This window comes from Triturus cristatus, chromosome 3_2, assembly GCF_964204655.1.
Source record: "Triturus cristatus chromosome 3_2, aTriCri1.1, whole genome shotgun sequence".
Lineage (NCBI taxonomy): Eukaryota > Metazoa > Chordata > Amphibia > Caudata > Salamandridae > Triturus > Triturus cristatus.
In genome coordinates this window covers 451,364,443-451,379,259 of record NC_140584.1, presented here as the reverse complement: position 1 = coordinate 451,379,259, position 14,817 = coordinate 451,364,443, and the positions used below count along the sequence as shown (strand labels likewise).

The window sequence follows — 14,817 nt, the reverse complement described above, 5'->3', positions numbered from 1 at the left end:
GTGATTACACGAAGTGACGCCTCTGGTGATCCTGTGATGTGGCACCACTGATAGGATCAAGGTAAAGATAAATGTGTTTTCCTGTAAGGGAGAAACATCCCCACTGTGCACTCCACTGAATTATTTGAACAAGTGCATACAAATCATCCAATTTCTCTGGTACTTTTTCAACTTCTTCTAATCAATTTATCACAGAGCCTTGACACTAGGCATGTCATAATTTCACTTATTGACAAGAATTCTTCTGATCACATAGAGTGTTAGGTCATCAGTCTATGTAAGTCCCATTTCTCATGAATTGATCATCCCAATGCGTTTCAGGACTAACCCTTCTTCAGGAGAGCACAACCACCATGTGGTGAAGGCCAGCCAAATCTGAACTCATCTTCTATCATACTCTTGAGTATACTAGTTAGGAGTGCGATTGTCTTTTCATCAGTAAAACCACTGATAGAATCACACCAGGGTCTCAACCATGTCTTCCATGAGTGGAAACCAAACTTTGTTTCTGAGGTGGTTCTTCATTTTCACCATGCCTTGGTGCTCATTGTATGCAGGATTAGTATATCTGAATGGTGAGGCTGGTGGGAATCATGATTTTGGGTCCTGGCAGGAGGCACCCGTCCGCATCCGTCATAACTTATGTCATACTTGGTGGAGTAAGTCTAAGATCTTTTGAGCTTCTGGAGTGCAGCGTGCTCGGTGCTATTTGAGTGAGTTCCATTTCCCTGACTGTACGGCCTCTAGAGCAAGCTGCGAGCATTCATCCTGGGCTGTCGCTTCCCAGATCTTATCAATGGATAAAGGTAGTGTCCAAAACTGCTCCACCACACACCTCACATACTTCTCAGTCGCTTCGACCTCCTCCATCTCACCTCATGTGGCATCACGTGACAGGTGTGACAAGTAGTCCGCAGGGTTATTGGTCCCCGGTATGTACTCCACATGACAGTTATAATCTTGTAAGTGCAACATCGACTTCTCAATGTGCTGTGGTGGCTTAGATGAGGTGCCTTGAAACAAGGGAATGAGTGGTTTATGACCTATCATGACTATAAAACGATGGCTGTAGACATACAGGTGGAAGTGCTGATGAGCCCAGTGGATTGCTATGGCTTCTTTCTCTATATGTCAGTATCACTATTCTGTCAGCAATCAGCTGGTATATGCAGCGAGGACCCACTCTCCCTGGGCCAGTTGTAGAGTGAGGACACCCCAAGCCTTAGGGGCTGGCATCTACTGCAATAGTAGTCGGATTGGACAGGTCAAAATATAACAGTGTTGAATCAGGTGGAAGGCTGTCCTTTGTTGCTGAAGAGGCTTTGGCCTCCTTGTCACCCCAGGACCATGGGTTTGATGCTTTTGTGAGTTCTCTTAGCCTGTGTGTGAGAGTCGTTAGATCTGGGCTAAACCAGCCATAATAGTTCACCATCCTCAGGAAGCTCCTCACTTCTGGTGCATTGTTTGGGGCTGGTGCCTCTCTGACTTCCTGCTCCTTTTCTGGGTCAGAGGCTACACCGGCTGCTGAGAAAGTGTACCCGATGAAACTGATCTGCTGTTTCAGGAACTTACACTTCTCCGGGTGCATGGTCAGCCCAGCTTCCTAGATCCTGCATAGTGCTTCTTGAAGCCATGTGTGGTGTTCCTTGATAGAATTACAAAGATAAGAATGTTGTCACTGATGTTTATGACACCTTGTAGTCCTGCTAGAAGTTCTTGGATTATGTTTTGAAACCCATCCGCTGTGCTTGAAACTCCGAAATTCAGGCGGCAATACTGTCTGAGTCCGGCATGCATTGAGAATGTCGTAGTATACCTCTAATCAGGGTGCAACAGCAGCTGGTGGTAGCCAGAATGCAGGCCAACTATGGAGAAATATTTGGCTCTCTTGAGCTCTCCAATGAGGGGTGGCGCTCACGCTGTATTGCGATGTTAGGCAGCCTCATGTCCATGCATATGAGGACTTCCCCGGTTTGTTTATGCTTCTTCGCCAGCACGATGGGGGACACCCATTGGGTGGGGCCAGTGATTTTTCTGATTATTGTCACTCTCTTCAGCTTTGCCAGTTCACTCTCAACCTTAGTTCATAGGTTGAACGCTATCTGGCGATGCTGTATCACCACTGGTTGTAGCGACTTGTCGATATGTAGTCTAGCACCTTGTCCTCCATGTATCCTATGCCGTCAAAGAAGCTGGCAAACTCAGCAAGGATGTGGGAAGAGTCTTAGTCTGTACTCCCAGGGTGATTGTGACCAGTCCCAGGGTTTCAGCTGTACAGCATGTCCTGTCTTCCTTTCGCCACATAGATGGTCGTACTGGTGCATGTGTCCCCATGCAAGATTTGTAACTAAAACTTTCCAGCATGGGCAAAGGCTTAGACTTGCCATTGGCAAAAACTCAGACTTTTGCTTAAACTAGTGACGGATCAGCTGGCATGTTTTTGTACGTGTCCACTGAAATGATGTTGATTGACGTTCCTGTGTCAATAGTGGCTGTGACCTGGTGATGGCCAATGAGTGGTTGACACTGGGGTAGCGGTCTGTGAGACGTGGTGGTGGTGCTGATAGTGAAACCAAGTTTTTAATCATCCATGTCCTCTGCTGCCTGTTCCAAATCAGGAAGGGCGTGGACTGTATCTTTGGGCTTCTGTGGCGAGGATAATCAGCACACTTTCGTGGAGTGATTGTAATTGTTACAGGAGGTACATCGTCTGCCTTTTGTCTGGCAGTCACCTGGTCTGTGGGTTGGACCCCCGCTGTAGCCATAATACTGTTTGGGTACAAATGGCTTCTTTCATTTGTCTGGCGCAGGACTTGGTTGTACTGCGTTGACTGGCCCGACCTTGACTGCCCTGTGTAGTACCACCTCCATGTGTGAAGTTCTTGCTTTGGACAGTTCCTTCGATCTGCCAAGAGTAAGTATGTCTTGTAAGAGCTTGCCCGACTCCTGAAGGATGCACTCATGCAGCTTCAATGAGGCACATTCTCGGATTATCTGACCTCTTCTGTCTTACTGTTCATTGTTAAAAACACTGGTGCTGGCGAGCTCCTTCAGCCTACCATAAAATCCATCAATGGATTGTTCGAGCTACTGACAAAATATGAAACACTTATAGTCTTGGTTGCCCATGGGATCGAAGTGTGCATTCAGAGAAGCCACGAGTGTAGTATAAATTCTAGGCACCGCTTCCATAATGGTTTTGTAGATTTTGTGAATGCTTAGCCTTCAATATGGAGCAGCAGGGCACGCCATTGGGATAATTGCAATGAGGGGGCACCATCAATGACAAACAGCTTGAGTGGGGGCACTTGACCTATGGTAAACTGATGAGGAAGCGCTGAGATCTCAGTCGACACTGCTGGGCAGGTGGAGAGCGACACTGCACTGCCTTTCCTACCGAGAAAGGGGGACTCGGGTTAACAAGGTGCCTGTGGCAAGAGTACCGCTGGCAGAGACATACATGTGGGGTGAGTGCTGTACAGGGTAGACCGTACACCTCCCATTCAAGGGGTTACCTAGGAAACAGCTGCTGCTAGTAGGGGGCACAATCCCAGTCTATATGTAGCTCTGGAGGACTGAATGCACCAAGTAGCAGCCATCTCCCTTAACAGGTGCAGGCCCTATTTTCTGTCCTGGTCAATCAAGTTACGCCTGCAGTGTGTGCCTTTTAGAATACATTCTTGTGCCTTTTTAGGTTCATTATCCCTTTTTCTGCTGTGTGTGGTAGACAGTCTCTCACCTAGATACAATGGCGGTAGAGGACCAGCATCGGAGCATTGCAGTGCTGTTCCGTACCTCGTCGCCAATGTTGTATTGGATTGCGGAGGGCCCAACGGGGACTAGAGTGGGCTTTGGGACAGGCAAGGTATGCAGCATGTGAAAGAACAGAGAGTACACAAGACAAGGTGCTCTAGTTTCTCTGGCCAGTTCTTGTCTGCTTATGCAGCTCCACCCTGCCTATTTTATTATAAGGCACGTGCTAGTGTGGGAGAAACCGTCATCCATATATATGGCGGGGCCTCTACTGTCCCACCCCTAACATTTTTGTCCACCCCTGTGCACTTTGCTTGGGGACAAACCCTGGGAATTCAGCTTTGTCTTATAGGTATAAGACTAGATTCACTTGCATACACTCAGAATAAACTATTGCCTGACTTCACCCTTTCGCCCCCAAAAATAACAACATTTAGATATTTCTGTGCGTGGCAGGTCCTTTTTAGCATATAACTAGCACTAGATACCATTCACGTCCTCCTCACTCCAGATGTGTAAAATTCCTTGGTTTAGCCTAACATCAACCAGATCCACCACTTTGTATTCTGCCTTCCTACATACAGTGAAAGAGGTACATTTACAAAACAAGCATTTGCAATGCAATAGGCCTCACGTTCACGCGAGTTTGAGCTATTGGCATTGTAAATTACAATGCCTTTTATTTATGTTTTGGGTTTTAAAACATAAATAAAAGGCATTGTCATTTACAATACCAATAGCTTAAACTCTTGTAAATGCAAGACCTATTGCATTGCTATAAAGGGCCTTCTCGAGCGCTTGTTAGACTGTAAATATCAGTGGAAGAGACCAGCCTGCGACATCTTCAAAGTAGTGATAAATAGTGCTGCGAAGAAGATGTGTAAGTGTTGTAAATTACACAGACACAAAGTGTGAAGGGAGAGTTACGTATGATCCGAGCTATTAAAACTAACATAGCACTCCAAGACCTTTCGCTCTGTGATTACACTGTCGTGGCTCAGGAGGAAGAGCGGGGGGGCACTATATCCTGCCCTCTCAGTGATTTGAGCGAGCAGTGTGGTATTCCGTAATGATATTGCTATCTTTGGCCTAATAAAAAACACTCCAGCTGCAGCAGGGCCCGGGCTTCACCTCCTGGTGCAGGGTGGGCTGTGCTTTATAGCAGACATGGAGAGAGGGAGGGATGGTCTCGGCTGCAGATTTGCCCTCGTTCAGTGCCCTTGCTGTTACTAGTGAGTGAGAGGCGCTGAGGTGGGTTTATTGGTGGTGGTGGTATTGGTGGTGGTGGTATTGGTATTGGTGGTGGTATTGGTGGTGTTGGTTTTGGTGGTGGTGGTATTGGTGGCTCTGGTATTGGTGGTTTTGGTGGCATTGGTGGTGGTATTGGTGGAGGTACTGGAATTGGTGGTGGTATTGGGAGTGGTATTGGTATTGCTGGCGGTGGTACTGGTATTGGAGGTGGTGGTGTTATTTGGTATGGTGGTATTGGTGTTGATGGTGGTATTGGTGGTTGTGGTGGTATTGGTGGTGGTGGTATTGGTGTTGGTGGTATTGGTGGTGGCATTGGTGGTATTGGTGGTAGTATTGGTGATGGTGGTATTGGCAGCGATGGTATTAGTGGTGGTGGTGGTATTGGTGGTGGTGGTGGTAGTATTGGTGGTGGTATTGGTGGTGCTATTGGTGGTGGTGGTATTGGTGGTGGTATTAATGGTGGTATTGGTGGTGGTATTGGTGATGGTGGTATTGGTATTGGTGGTGGAGGTGTTGGTGGTATTGGGATTGGTGGTGGTATTGGTGGGTGTGGTATTGGTATTGGTGGTGGTCCTGGTGGTGGTGGTGGTATTGGTGGTAGTGGTATTGGTGGTGGTGGTATTGTTATTGGTGGTAGTGGTGGTATTGGTGGTGGTGGTGGTATTGGTATTGGTGGTATGGTATTGGTGGTGGTGGGATTGGTATTGTCGGTGGTATTGGTGGTGCTATTGGTGGTAGTGGTATTGGTGGGCGTGGTATTGGTGGTGATGGTATTGGTGATGTTGGCATTGGTGGTGGTGTCATTGGTGGTGGTTATATTGGTGGTGGTGGTAGTATTGTTGATGGCATTGGTGGTGATGTATTTGTGGTGGTGACGTTGGTGGTGGGGGTGGTATTCGTGGTGGTGGTATTGGTGGTGGTGGTGTTGTTAATAAAACAGGCTTTTGAAAACAACCGATCAGGTGGCTTTAGTGCAGATGACATGTAACACAGATGTGCTGCTATCAGCTTCAGCCCATTAGCACACGATTATGTGGTACCTGGAATTCCCATTACTTAATTCGCTAATCATTTCTAAATCCATTTTACTTCAGGCACAAGATAATGCCGGCTTAAAGTGATTGAAAGCAGGCGCCTGTGTTACGGGGTCAGTCATGCTGCTTAACAAAACACAAGCGTTTCAGCTGAAGCAGCACATGGAAGTAAAGGGGCCGGTTGCCACGGAGGGCACAAATGAAGACAAGGTCGTACTAAGGAAGGACTAACAAACCTATTATAGAATCTGAAGGCTGCATTTACGAAAAACAATGACACAAGCCAATGAAAAATATGGGTGGAGAATGGGCCTAGCTTCTCTCCAATACTCTACTACAGCAGTCTCACAAAGCTGCAGCACATGCGCGCTGCCGCTAGGCTCGACCTGAAAAGTGCAACAGGTAACACATCACCTCACTTTTCCTTTTTTTAAAATAATTTATGGGAATGCTTATGTTTATTTATATAGAAAGTCGATATTGCATATTTTACAAAGATGATCTTAATGTAAGAAGGGACATACCAATATATATGCAATAAAACAGACGCACACATTTAGTATATTTTTCGGTATTATTTAGAATGCGACCTCCCTCTTATTCTAATTAAGTCACTAAAATCCAATCTATTCAGACAAGAAAATTACTTGAGGCATAACCAATTTGTCTGTGACCCACAAACGGCAAATTGTGAAATGTAGCTTGTTCTGATCAATAACTTTGAATAGAGCATCTTGAAAAAAGTGGTTGGTGTACAGATGAGTCCAGTGACTGGGTTGCATTTTGTTAGGCTTCTTTGCATCGTTACTTCTGTGCAGTCTTGGGGGAATGATGAATTAACTTGCGCTGAACGTTGCTTTCAACATACCTAAAAGCTTTTCCAATCATTTATTGATAATCACATTAAAGTTTGATGTAATATTTTACTAAAATGTATCACATTCACAATGATTTGTATATCTGATTATCACAAAACTATAAAAGATACCCCACCCGGGGTGATTCATGCGCTTTACAAATGACATAAATAAATAAATAAATAAATAAATAAATAAATAAATAAATAATTCAATGTTTTAGTTCGCAACCCAAAGCCATAATAACCATGAGCCAACCTGCATACTAACATGAAAAGTTTGTTTTGTCTTCATAGCTCTTTCTTGTGAAAATTCAAAAGAGTACAACACCTGTGTAGATACCTGTGCTCAGACTTGCCAGACTCTCTCAGTGGCCGACACTTGCAATGGTGATTGTGTTGAGGGCTGTGCGTGCCCCCCTGGAATGTATTTGAACAGCAAATCTGACCACTGTGTAGAAAGGTAGGTTGGAATTTAAATGATGACTGCATTTGCATTATCCATTCATTTCGAAGGTGTTTATTTAGAATTTGGCGGATGTGTAACATACTCTTAAAATTGGTAGATGTTCTTTCCACCCTATTTAGAGTGTACACGCATGTATATACCCTAAATGTACACACCCCTAAAGCTGATAAATGAGTAACAGCGAGTTGATTAATATTAAAAAGCTACGTTTGAAATTTAAAACAACAGTTCATTATGCAACAAGCAACATCTAACATAAGGATAATATTCTTACATTTGTATTACGTATGCTTATTATTTAGTTCTCTGATATCTTGCAGCAATCCAGGCACTGAGGAATTTTGGAAAATCAGTACTGAAAACCATTGCTTTTTTACACTTGAAATTGGTTTAGTTAAGTCCTAAACTGGAATCACACCATAAACAACACAGGTAGCGAGTTTCCCATATTTAGTGACACCAACATGTACATTTGGCGCAAGAAAATTCCTAAAGCTAGAGGCCAGTTGCATGTGCTTGTTCTCACATGAGTAGGCTGGGGTGCGACTGGCTTGCAACCCAAATGACACAGCGACTCTGTAGGCGACTTCATGATGCCCTTCTGCAACATTGAGCATAATGCAGCAAGGCAAAGACAGACTGGGTCTGGAGTATAAATTGGTCATGCAGGAGGTGCTGCAAGAGCAGATTATAGTATGCAGATTCGTAGAGTAAACTATCATCAGGCAGGGTATCCTGGTGCTGATTAAGGGTCGGCAGAATATTTTGTCCCACCCATGGATTTGGCAGAAGTTTGGTGACTTTGCATTACGTTTGTAACACAGAGTTCTGGCCAAATTCAGTCAATCGCCACATGACGGAATTATTTCTCTTGCAAGGCTCCAGAATGGTAAGTTGGTAAGTGCAGGTGAGATTTGGTTTCCTCTCGCATGATTTCCAGTCACTAGGACATCTGGAGAGATTTTTCTAATGCAGGCCATCATGGGCGGTCACAACCGTTCAATTTCAGAAGGCTGCCACTCAAGTGGAAAATCTATCTGAGTTGCAGCAAAATCCATTTGAGTTGCTGCGCTCTCTGGTGCACCTTGTGGTGCAGTTTGGCTTGATGTTTAAGTGTGGAAAGCGCTACCAGCGCTAATCACAGCACACGTGTCTATTTCCAACCATTGGTGGAAATCCACGGATTCACAATGAGTTTTTAATGGAACTCCGCGTAATTCTATAGAGTCAAATTCTGTGAGTTCTGCGCACCTATAGTGCTTAGTAGGTGTTAGTCTAACCCGTTCTAGGGCCTAGCGGGATTACTCCAAAAGCCAGGTCTTCATCTTCTTGCTAAATTCAAGCAGTGTGGAGCTACCAGATCATTCCACATTTTAGACTCGACCCCCGGATCTGTTTTTCGGTATGCATGGGATTTGTGCAAGTAAAAGTCCAGATGAGCTGAGGTGTCTGGAAGGTTTGTGAAAGCAGATGCAATTGTTGAAGCCAGTCTTATTTAGTGCCTTGAAATTGTGGGTGAGAAGTTTGAATTGTGGTTGTTTGTGTATGGGGAGCCAGTAGACCTCCTTCAGGTGTGGAGTGATGTGTGTTCGGCATGTGAGGTTGAGAGTGATTCAGGCCACTGAGTTCTGAATAGTCTACAGTCTTCCGGTGATTTTTTTGTTGAACCGGACATGGAGTGTGTTCCTGTAGTGCAGCTCACTTGTGCAGAGACTGAGCTTGATTGCTTTCTGCGTGTTGATTGGAAGCCATTTGAAATTTTTTCCCAGCATCTTCAGAGTATGGAAGCATGAGGCAGTGATGGAGTTGATGTGGGCTATCAAGTTGAGTTTGCTGTCCAAGGTTCTGGATGTAGGGGTGGATGTGTTGGCTGCCAGGTGGAGTACCACAGTGAAGTGCTCTTCCAAAAGATCACAATTTTGGTCTTGTCAGTGTCCAGCTTCAGACACTTGGTCTTCATCCAGTGGCCAATTTCAGGTATGCAGGAATAGAACTTGATCTGGGTACTGGATGTCTTGTCCATGAGGTGTACAGTGCCAGGCAAACTAACAGCAAGGAACAGATCAATTGGAGTATATCTCCATGAATTTCAAATGTTATATTGGTGCTGAATGAGGATGAGGTGGGAGACTTTGCCAAACACTGCAAAAAGTTCCAGGAAGAGGAGGGTCACTATGTCTCCTCCGTCCAGAATCAAGTGGATGTCATCTGTGGCGGCGATGAGGGCAGTTTCCATGCTGTGGTTGGGTATGAAACCACACTGAGTGGTGTTGAGGAGTTGGTGGTCATTGAGGTATTTGGCGAGACACATAATTTTCTCTAAGACCTTGGCTGGGAATGGAAGGAGGGAGATTGGTCTGTGGTCAGCGAGTATGGAAGGGACTGCAGTGGGTTTTTTCAGCAATGTGAGGACAGTCACATGTTTCCAAGCATCTAGGGAGGTTGAGGAAGAGGTGGAGGCATTCAGAATAGGTTATTCATATGGGACTAATAGGTTTCAGTCCTCTGGAGTAGGCGTCGTATGGCAGGGGCCCAATGGGGCTCGTGAGTGGACAGTGGCAGTTTCTTCCGGGGTGATGATGGGCCATGTGGTTAGCACTGGTTCTATGGATAAGACCGTGAGGTGTATGGTGAGGTCTGTCAGGTCCGGTTGTAGGTTGAAGTTGCTGTAAATGGTGGTAATTTTGTTGCTGAATTATCTTTTGAGATTGTTGCAGAGGTCCTGTGAAGGGATGATCGAACTGGAGGCAGCTGCTGAGGAGGTGACATTCTTCACAATGGCGAATATGTGTTTGCTTCTGTTGTAGTGCCATCAGTGCAGTCTGTAAGAGTGGTACATTTGGTGGTCCAAATCATTTGGAGATAACGTCTCAGAGTGGTTTAAATGTGCTCCCGTCCGTATTGCCCTGGCTCATTCTCCATTTGTGCTCCATTATTAGCAGTGGTGTTGCATCAGTCTGAGTTCCTCTGGGTACGAAGTGGCCCGGGGTCTAGATCTGGGGTATTGAATAGTTTGAGGGTGGGGCAGGGAGTTGGCACAGGAGGTAATCCTGTTGTTAAAATTCTTGATGACTTTGGGGAGGCTGTTGCTGTGTTCCAGACAGTGGTTGTTGAGAGCAGTGATGTTGTTCCAGTTTCTGTAGGCTGATCTGGTGATGGTGCAGGTGCACTGGATTGGGACAGGGATGCTGAACTTGATGAGGATGTGGTGAAGTAGTTGCAGAGTCCTGATTGTCCGAAGATGAGAGTGCCACTTAGGGTGAAATTGGCTGTGATGTGCATCTGGAACGACAGGTGTTGCATGTTGGAGAATGACAAGTCCATGGAGGTGGTGCAGCTCTTGGTATTCTTGGGGATGGTGGTGATTCCGCCTCAGGTTTTGAGAAGGATGTCTTGCCAGGTGATATTGGGGGATGGCTGTTGCAACGTCAGGTACCAATGTGCTGTTCAGCCAGGTTTCCATGAGGAAAAGTAAATCTGGAGCGTTGTTATACAGCAAGTCGCAGATCCCTGTGGCATGTTTGGTGAGTGAGTGGATTAAAAAATATATATTTTTAATGTTTTATACTCCAAGCATTCATATAAACAGTATATATTTTTTAAAAATCATCTTTTGGGCTATTATACCCTGGATCCCTCTAAAACACAGTTGGCTCATCACTCCCGGAGTGTGACCAGTACATTGCACAACACAAACTGGAGTAGATACAACCAAAAGTATAAAACATTAAGCACCCACCCCTGCCTGGCCAGTTTCCTTCTAATATGCTAGTGCTGCCCAAAACCAGTGTACACACCTGTCACAAGTCCCCCATCCTCTAGTGGCTATGTATTCCACCGTCGTTGATGGGATTAGTATCAGCACGCGCCTCTCCTTCTACCTGACGAACTCCGGGCTCATGTGGCAGCCCTGTTCAATCCAGCATGTCAGTGAACAGTTTAACCATTTCTTCCCACTAGTATGCAATAGAGTGTTCCTTGTGGCAACAGGGGGGAGGGGCATCATCAGGGTATCTCCAATGTATTTCTGTGACTCGTTGAGCAAGCGCCAGAGTCAGGAACTTCGAACTAACTCCGCCCAGTTTCAGAGGTGCATACTGGCCCTAGAGGCAGATCTCAAGCATGTAAAGGAATGCCTTATTTACCACTGCTCCCAGTGTCAAAGGCCACAATCATTGGGCATGTCATGTGGAGGAAGTCTGCGTCTCTCAGATTGCATCTAGAGCAGTTCTTGTCACCTGTGCTGGTGATGACATTGAGCCTGTGTGGTGTTCAATAAATTGTGTGTGTAAATACCTGAAGTGCATTTATATGAATCTGATATTTCTGGAAACAAGTCACATGTGCTGCAGGGCTGCTGTCCATTCATTTTCCCTGAGATGCCTCCCAACTGCACATTCTCAACCTCATTAGGGGTGGTAGCGTGATGCTCAGCAGGGATCTGTACAGCAGGGAGATCAGGCTATGACTTTCTCCAACCATTTGTAACATTTGTAGTCTTTCATGTTGTGGCAGCTCAGTTTGATGGACCTCCCAAAGTGTCCCCAGTGAGTGCCTGAGGGTTGTATGCACTAGGAACTGTGAGTTTGGTAGCCTGTCCTCACAGATCATAGGTCGAAACTTCCTGAATTTCCCATCTTGATGCACCATCACCAGATCAGCCTACAGAAACTGGAGCAACATCACTGGCAAGGACTCATACACTGCTCTCCACACCCACTGACTGGAACACAGCAACAGCGTCCCCAAATCCATCAAAAATTTCAACAACAGGATCACCCCCTGTGCCAACTCACTGCCCCACCCTCAAACAAGTCAATACAACTAGAGCTAGACACCAGGCCACTTGGTTTCCAGAGGAACTCATACTGATGCAACACCACTGCAAATAATGTAGTGCAAACTGTATAATTAAAAAAACTGGTCTGGAGCACTTTTAATCATGTCTAACACAGGCACCAGAGAACCTACACAAAATATGAGAATGGAACACAGCCCAAGTAGTCATCTTTCTACTGCAGGGACAACTGAGCTGAGAAAAAACAATAACAGCTGCTTTCTCTTCACCGGCTACTTTTACACTTACACTCTAAATAAATATAAGAATAAAAAAAACACATTTATGGTTCAGCCACACTTTCGATTGAAACAACACAAGTTATAGTGTACCTTTAATATCATACATGGCGAATTTCGTGTTTTTTCAGGTTTGCAGTTACTGAACTAAAATTAACCTTTACTTGTGTTTTTTTGGGGCAAAGAAGCCGTTAGTAGTAGCGTCTCGTAGGTTAGGTACTGCTGCAAGTAAAAAAGAATGTGGATCTGTGGCAAAGAAGCCGTTAGTAGTAGAGTCTCGTAGGTTAGGTACTGCTGCAAGTAAAAAAGAATGTGGATCGACTTAGCAAATGACTTCTTGGAGGGATGCTGGTAATAAAAAATATCAAGGTGAACAGTGGTGCTCCATAACTTTCTCAGTCATATAAGAAATACAAAACTGGTGCCGGGCAGCACAAAATCCAACCCTTAGGGAATTTGCACAGGTAAGGGCAGGTTTACCATGTTGCAGTATATTCAGCAAGGTCTGCTACCTGGCAGCATGCCACCAGACTGCCAAAGTACAAAATACGTGTGGCGTATTCATGATAGACACTACCTGGATTGCTTGTTGTTAAAAACCGTTCATGCTAAAAAGCAGGGAACATCTGAGAAAATATACACAGACATTTTGCATATTTCTTGATTCTAAAGTTGGTACGTATGTAGAAGGTTAAAGATATGCTGTGCTTTTCTTCCAGATGACATACATGTTTGTGTTAAATGTGCATTAAGGTGCCATATCCTTGTTTTGGCAACCTTTGCTAAAGATTACCATCTTGTTTTTCTGTGCAGACAGGAGTGCCCTTGCTATTTTCAAGGAATTGATTATCCCCCAGGGGAAAGTATAATCACATCTCTGGGTAAATGGTAAGCTGCATATTTTCTCATTATGCTTAAAATAAATCTAAACTCGATTTTGTAGTTACTGTTAACAAGAAATATTTTGTTCTGAACTCGATTTTGTAGTTGCTGTTTCCAAGAAATGTTTTGTTTAGCACACAATTTCTTATGTTTAGTGACTTGATTGGCTAAATGACCTACCATGGATGGGACTGTTCTACTATTAAATAAAAGATTGATATCAATAAGATAGGAGAATATTCATATTGTTGCTTTTCAATCTTGCAATTAGCTTGTACCTAACCTTTTCTTTTAACATGTTATTGCAATGCTCGCAAACTGTAATAAAAAGAAAAGAAAAACTTGAGTATGTGCTATTTTCAATGGGCACACGCCTGCCCATATCCAGGTTTCTACACATGCCTATGAGCGAGCACGCACTGCAGTGGGCGAACAAGCAAGGACACAAACCAGCACATTCCCTAATCACAAACGAATGTGCCTACCCATTTGCTCACCTGTGACCTGCGTTTGTCAAGCTCTTGTCAGACCAAGCAGAGGAACATTTTAAGAACAAATTAGGGTATTTTCTGATTATCCACTGTAATATACTGGGTTATGGCTAAGAAAGGGTGGTACCCCCACTCAGGAAACAACCACAATCCTCGTCAGGGTGAACAACAAAAGTCACTAAATTAACCAGTGCTTAAACTTCTGGTAGTTTGATACAAAGCAGCCAAGCTTAGCTAGAAGCAATGCATCTGTTATCTATGCAGAACACAAACAGTAGTAAAGTGTAGGCATAAGACAAGAAAAATCCCAAACCAATTTAGAAAAATAGAGTACATTGTAATAAATTAAAGTATGCCAAAACAAACAAAATCCAATAAGTAAAACTGGAGATATTGATTTTTAAAGTTTTTAATTAAAGTAGCACCAAGAAGCAGCAAGCACCTCTTGCGGTTGTCTGACCGAACATGATGGCCCTCTTGCCCGATACAGAGACCAGGTTAGTTTCATGGAAGAGTTGCCTTCTCAAGTCAAGCACAAAGAGTTCTGTTCACATTGGAGGAGACTGCAAGGAGCAGGCTTTCGGCACAAAGAGCAGGTCAAACGTCATGGATTGTCGTTGTTGTTCTTTAGGGAGCCCATTGTCTCTGGAGCTTTACATTGGGCGATCATTGCGTACTGACGCTGTTGGCGCGAAGTGCTAATCCCACATTGCAGGTTGTTATGGAGGGTCGCTGTTGACATGAAGAGCAAGTCCGACTGGACTTTCACTTCGGTCGCCGAGGGCAGCAGAGTTTTGCCACAACCTGGCCTGTTCACAGTCGTGAAGAGCCTGAGCTTCAGGATTTTCACCTTTTACTTCTGGATGAGCTATCACTGACGCCAGGCAAGAGTCCAGGACCTGGGGGGCACCTTTTGGGATCAGAACTCCCTCCACCAGAGACCAGGGTTCAGGCAGGTCCAGGCAGGTGCCTGATTTACTTTTTTCCCTGTACAACAGTACTAGT

General features: G+C 44.8%; 1 protein-coding gene across 1 annotated transcript in view; it reads left to right on the top strand.

The window, feature by feature from the left end:
- The window catches only part of OTOG (otogelin), a 1,045,291-nt gene that overhangs the window by 423,067 nt on the left and 607,407 nt on the right, over positions 1-14,817 (top strand). Inside the window, exons 20-21 of the mRNA XM_085647044.1 lie at positions 7,192-7,357; positions 13,253-13,327. Of these exons, the coding sequence (XP_085503170.1) occupies positions 7,192-7,357; positions 13,253-13,327 (241 nt within the window). The remainder of the gene's footprint in view (positions 1-7,191; positions 7,358-13,252; positions 13,328-14,817) is intronic.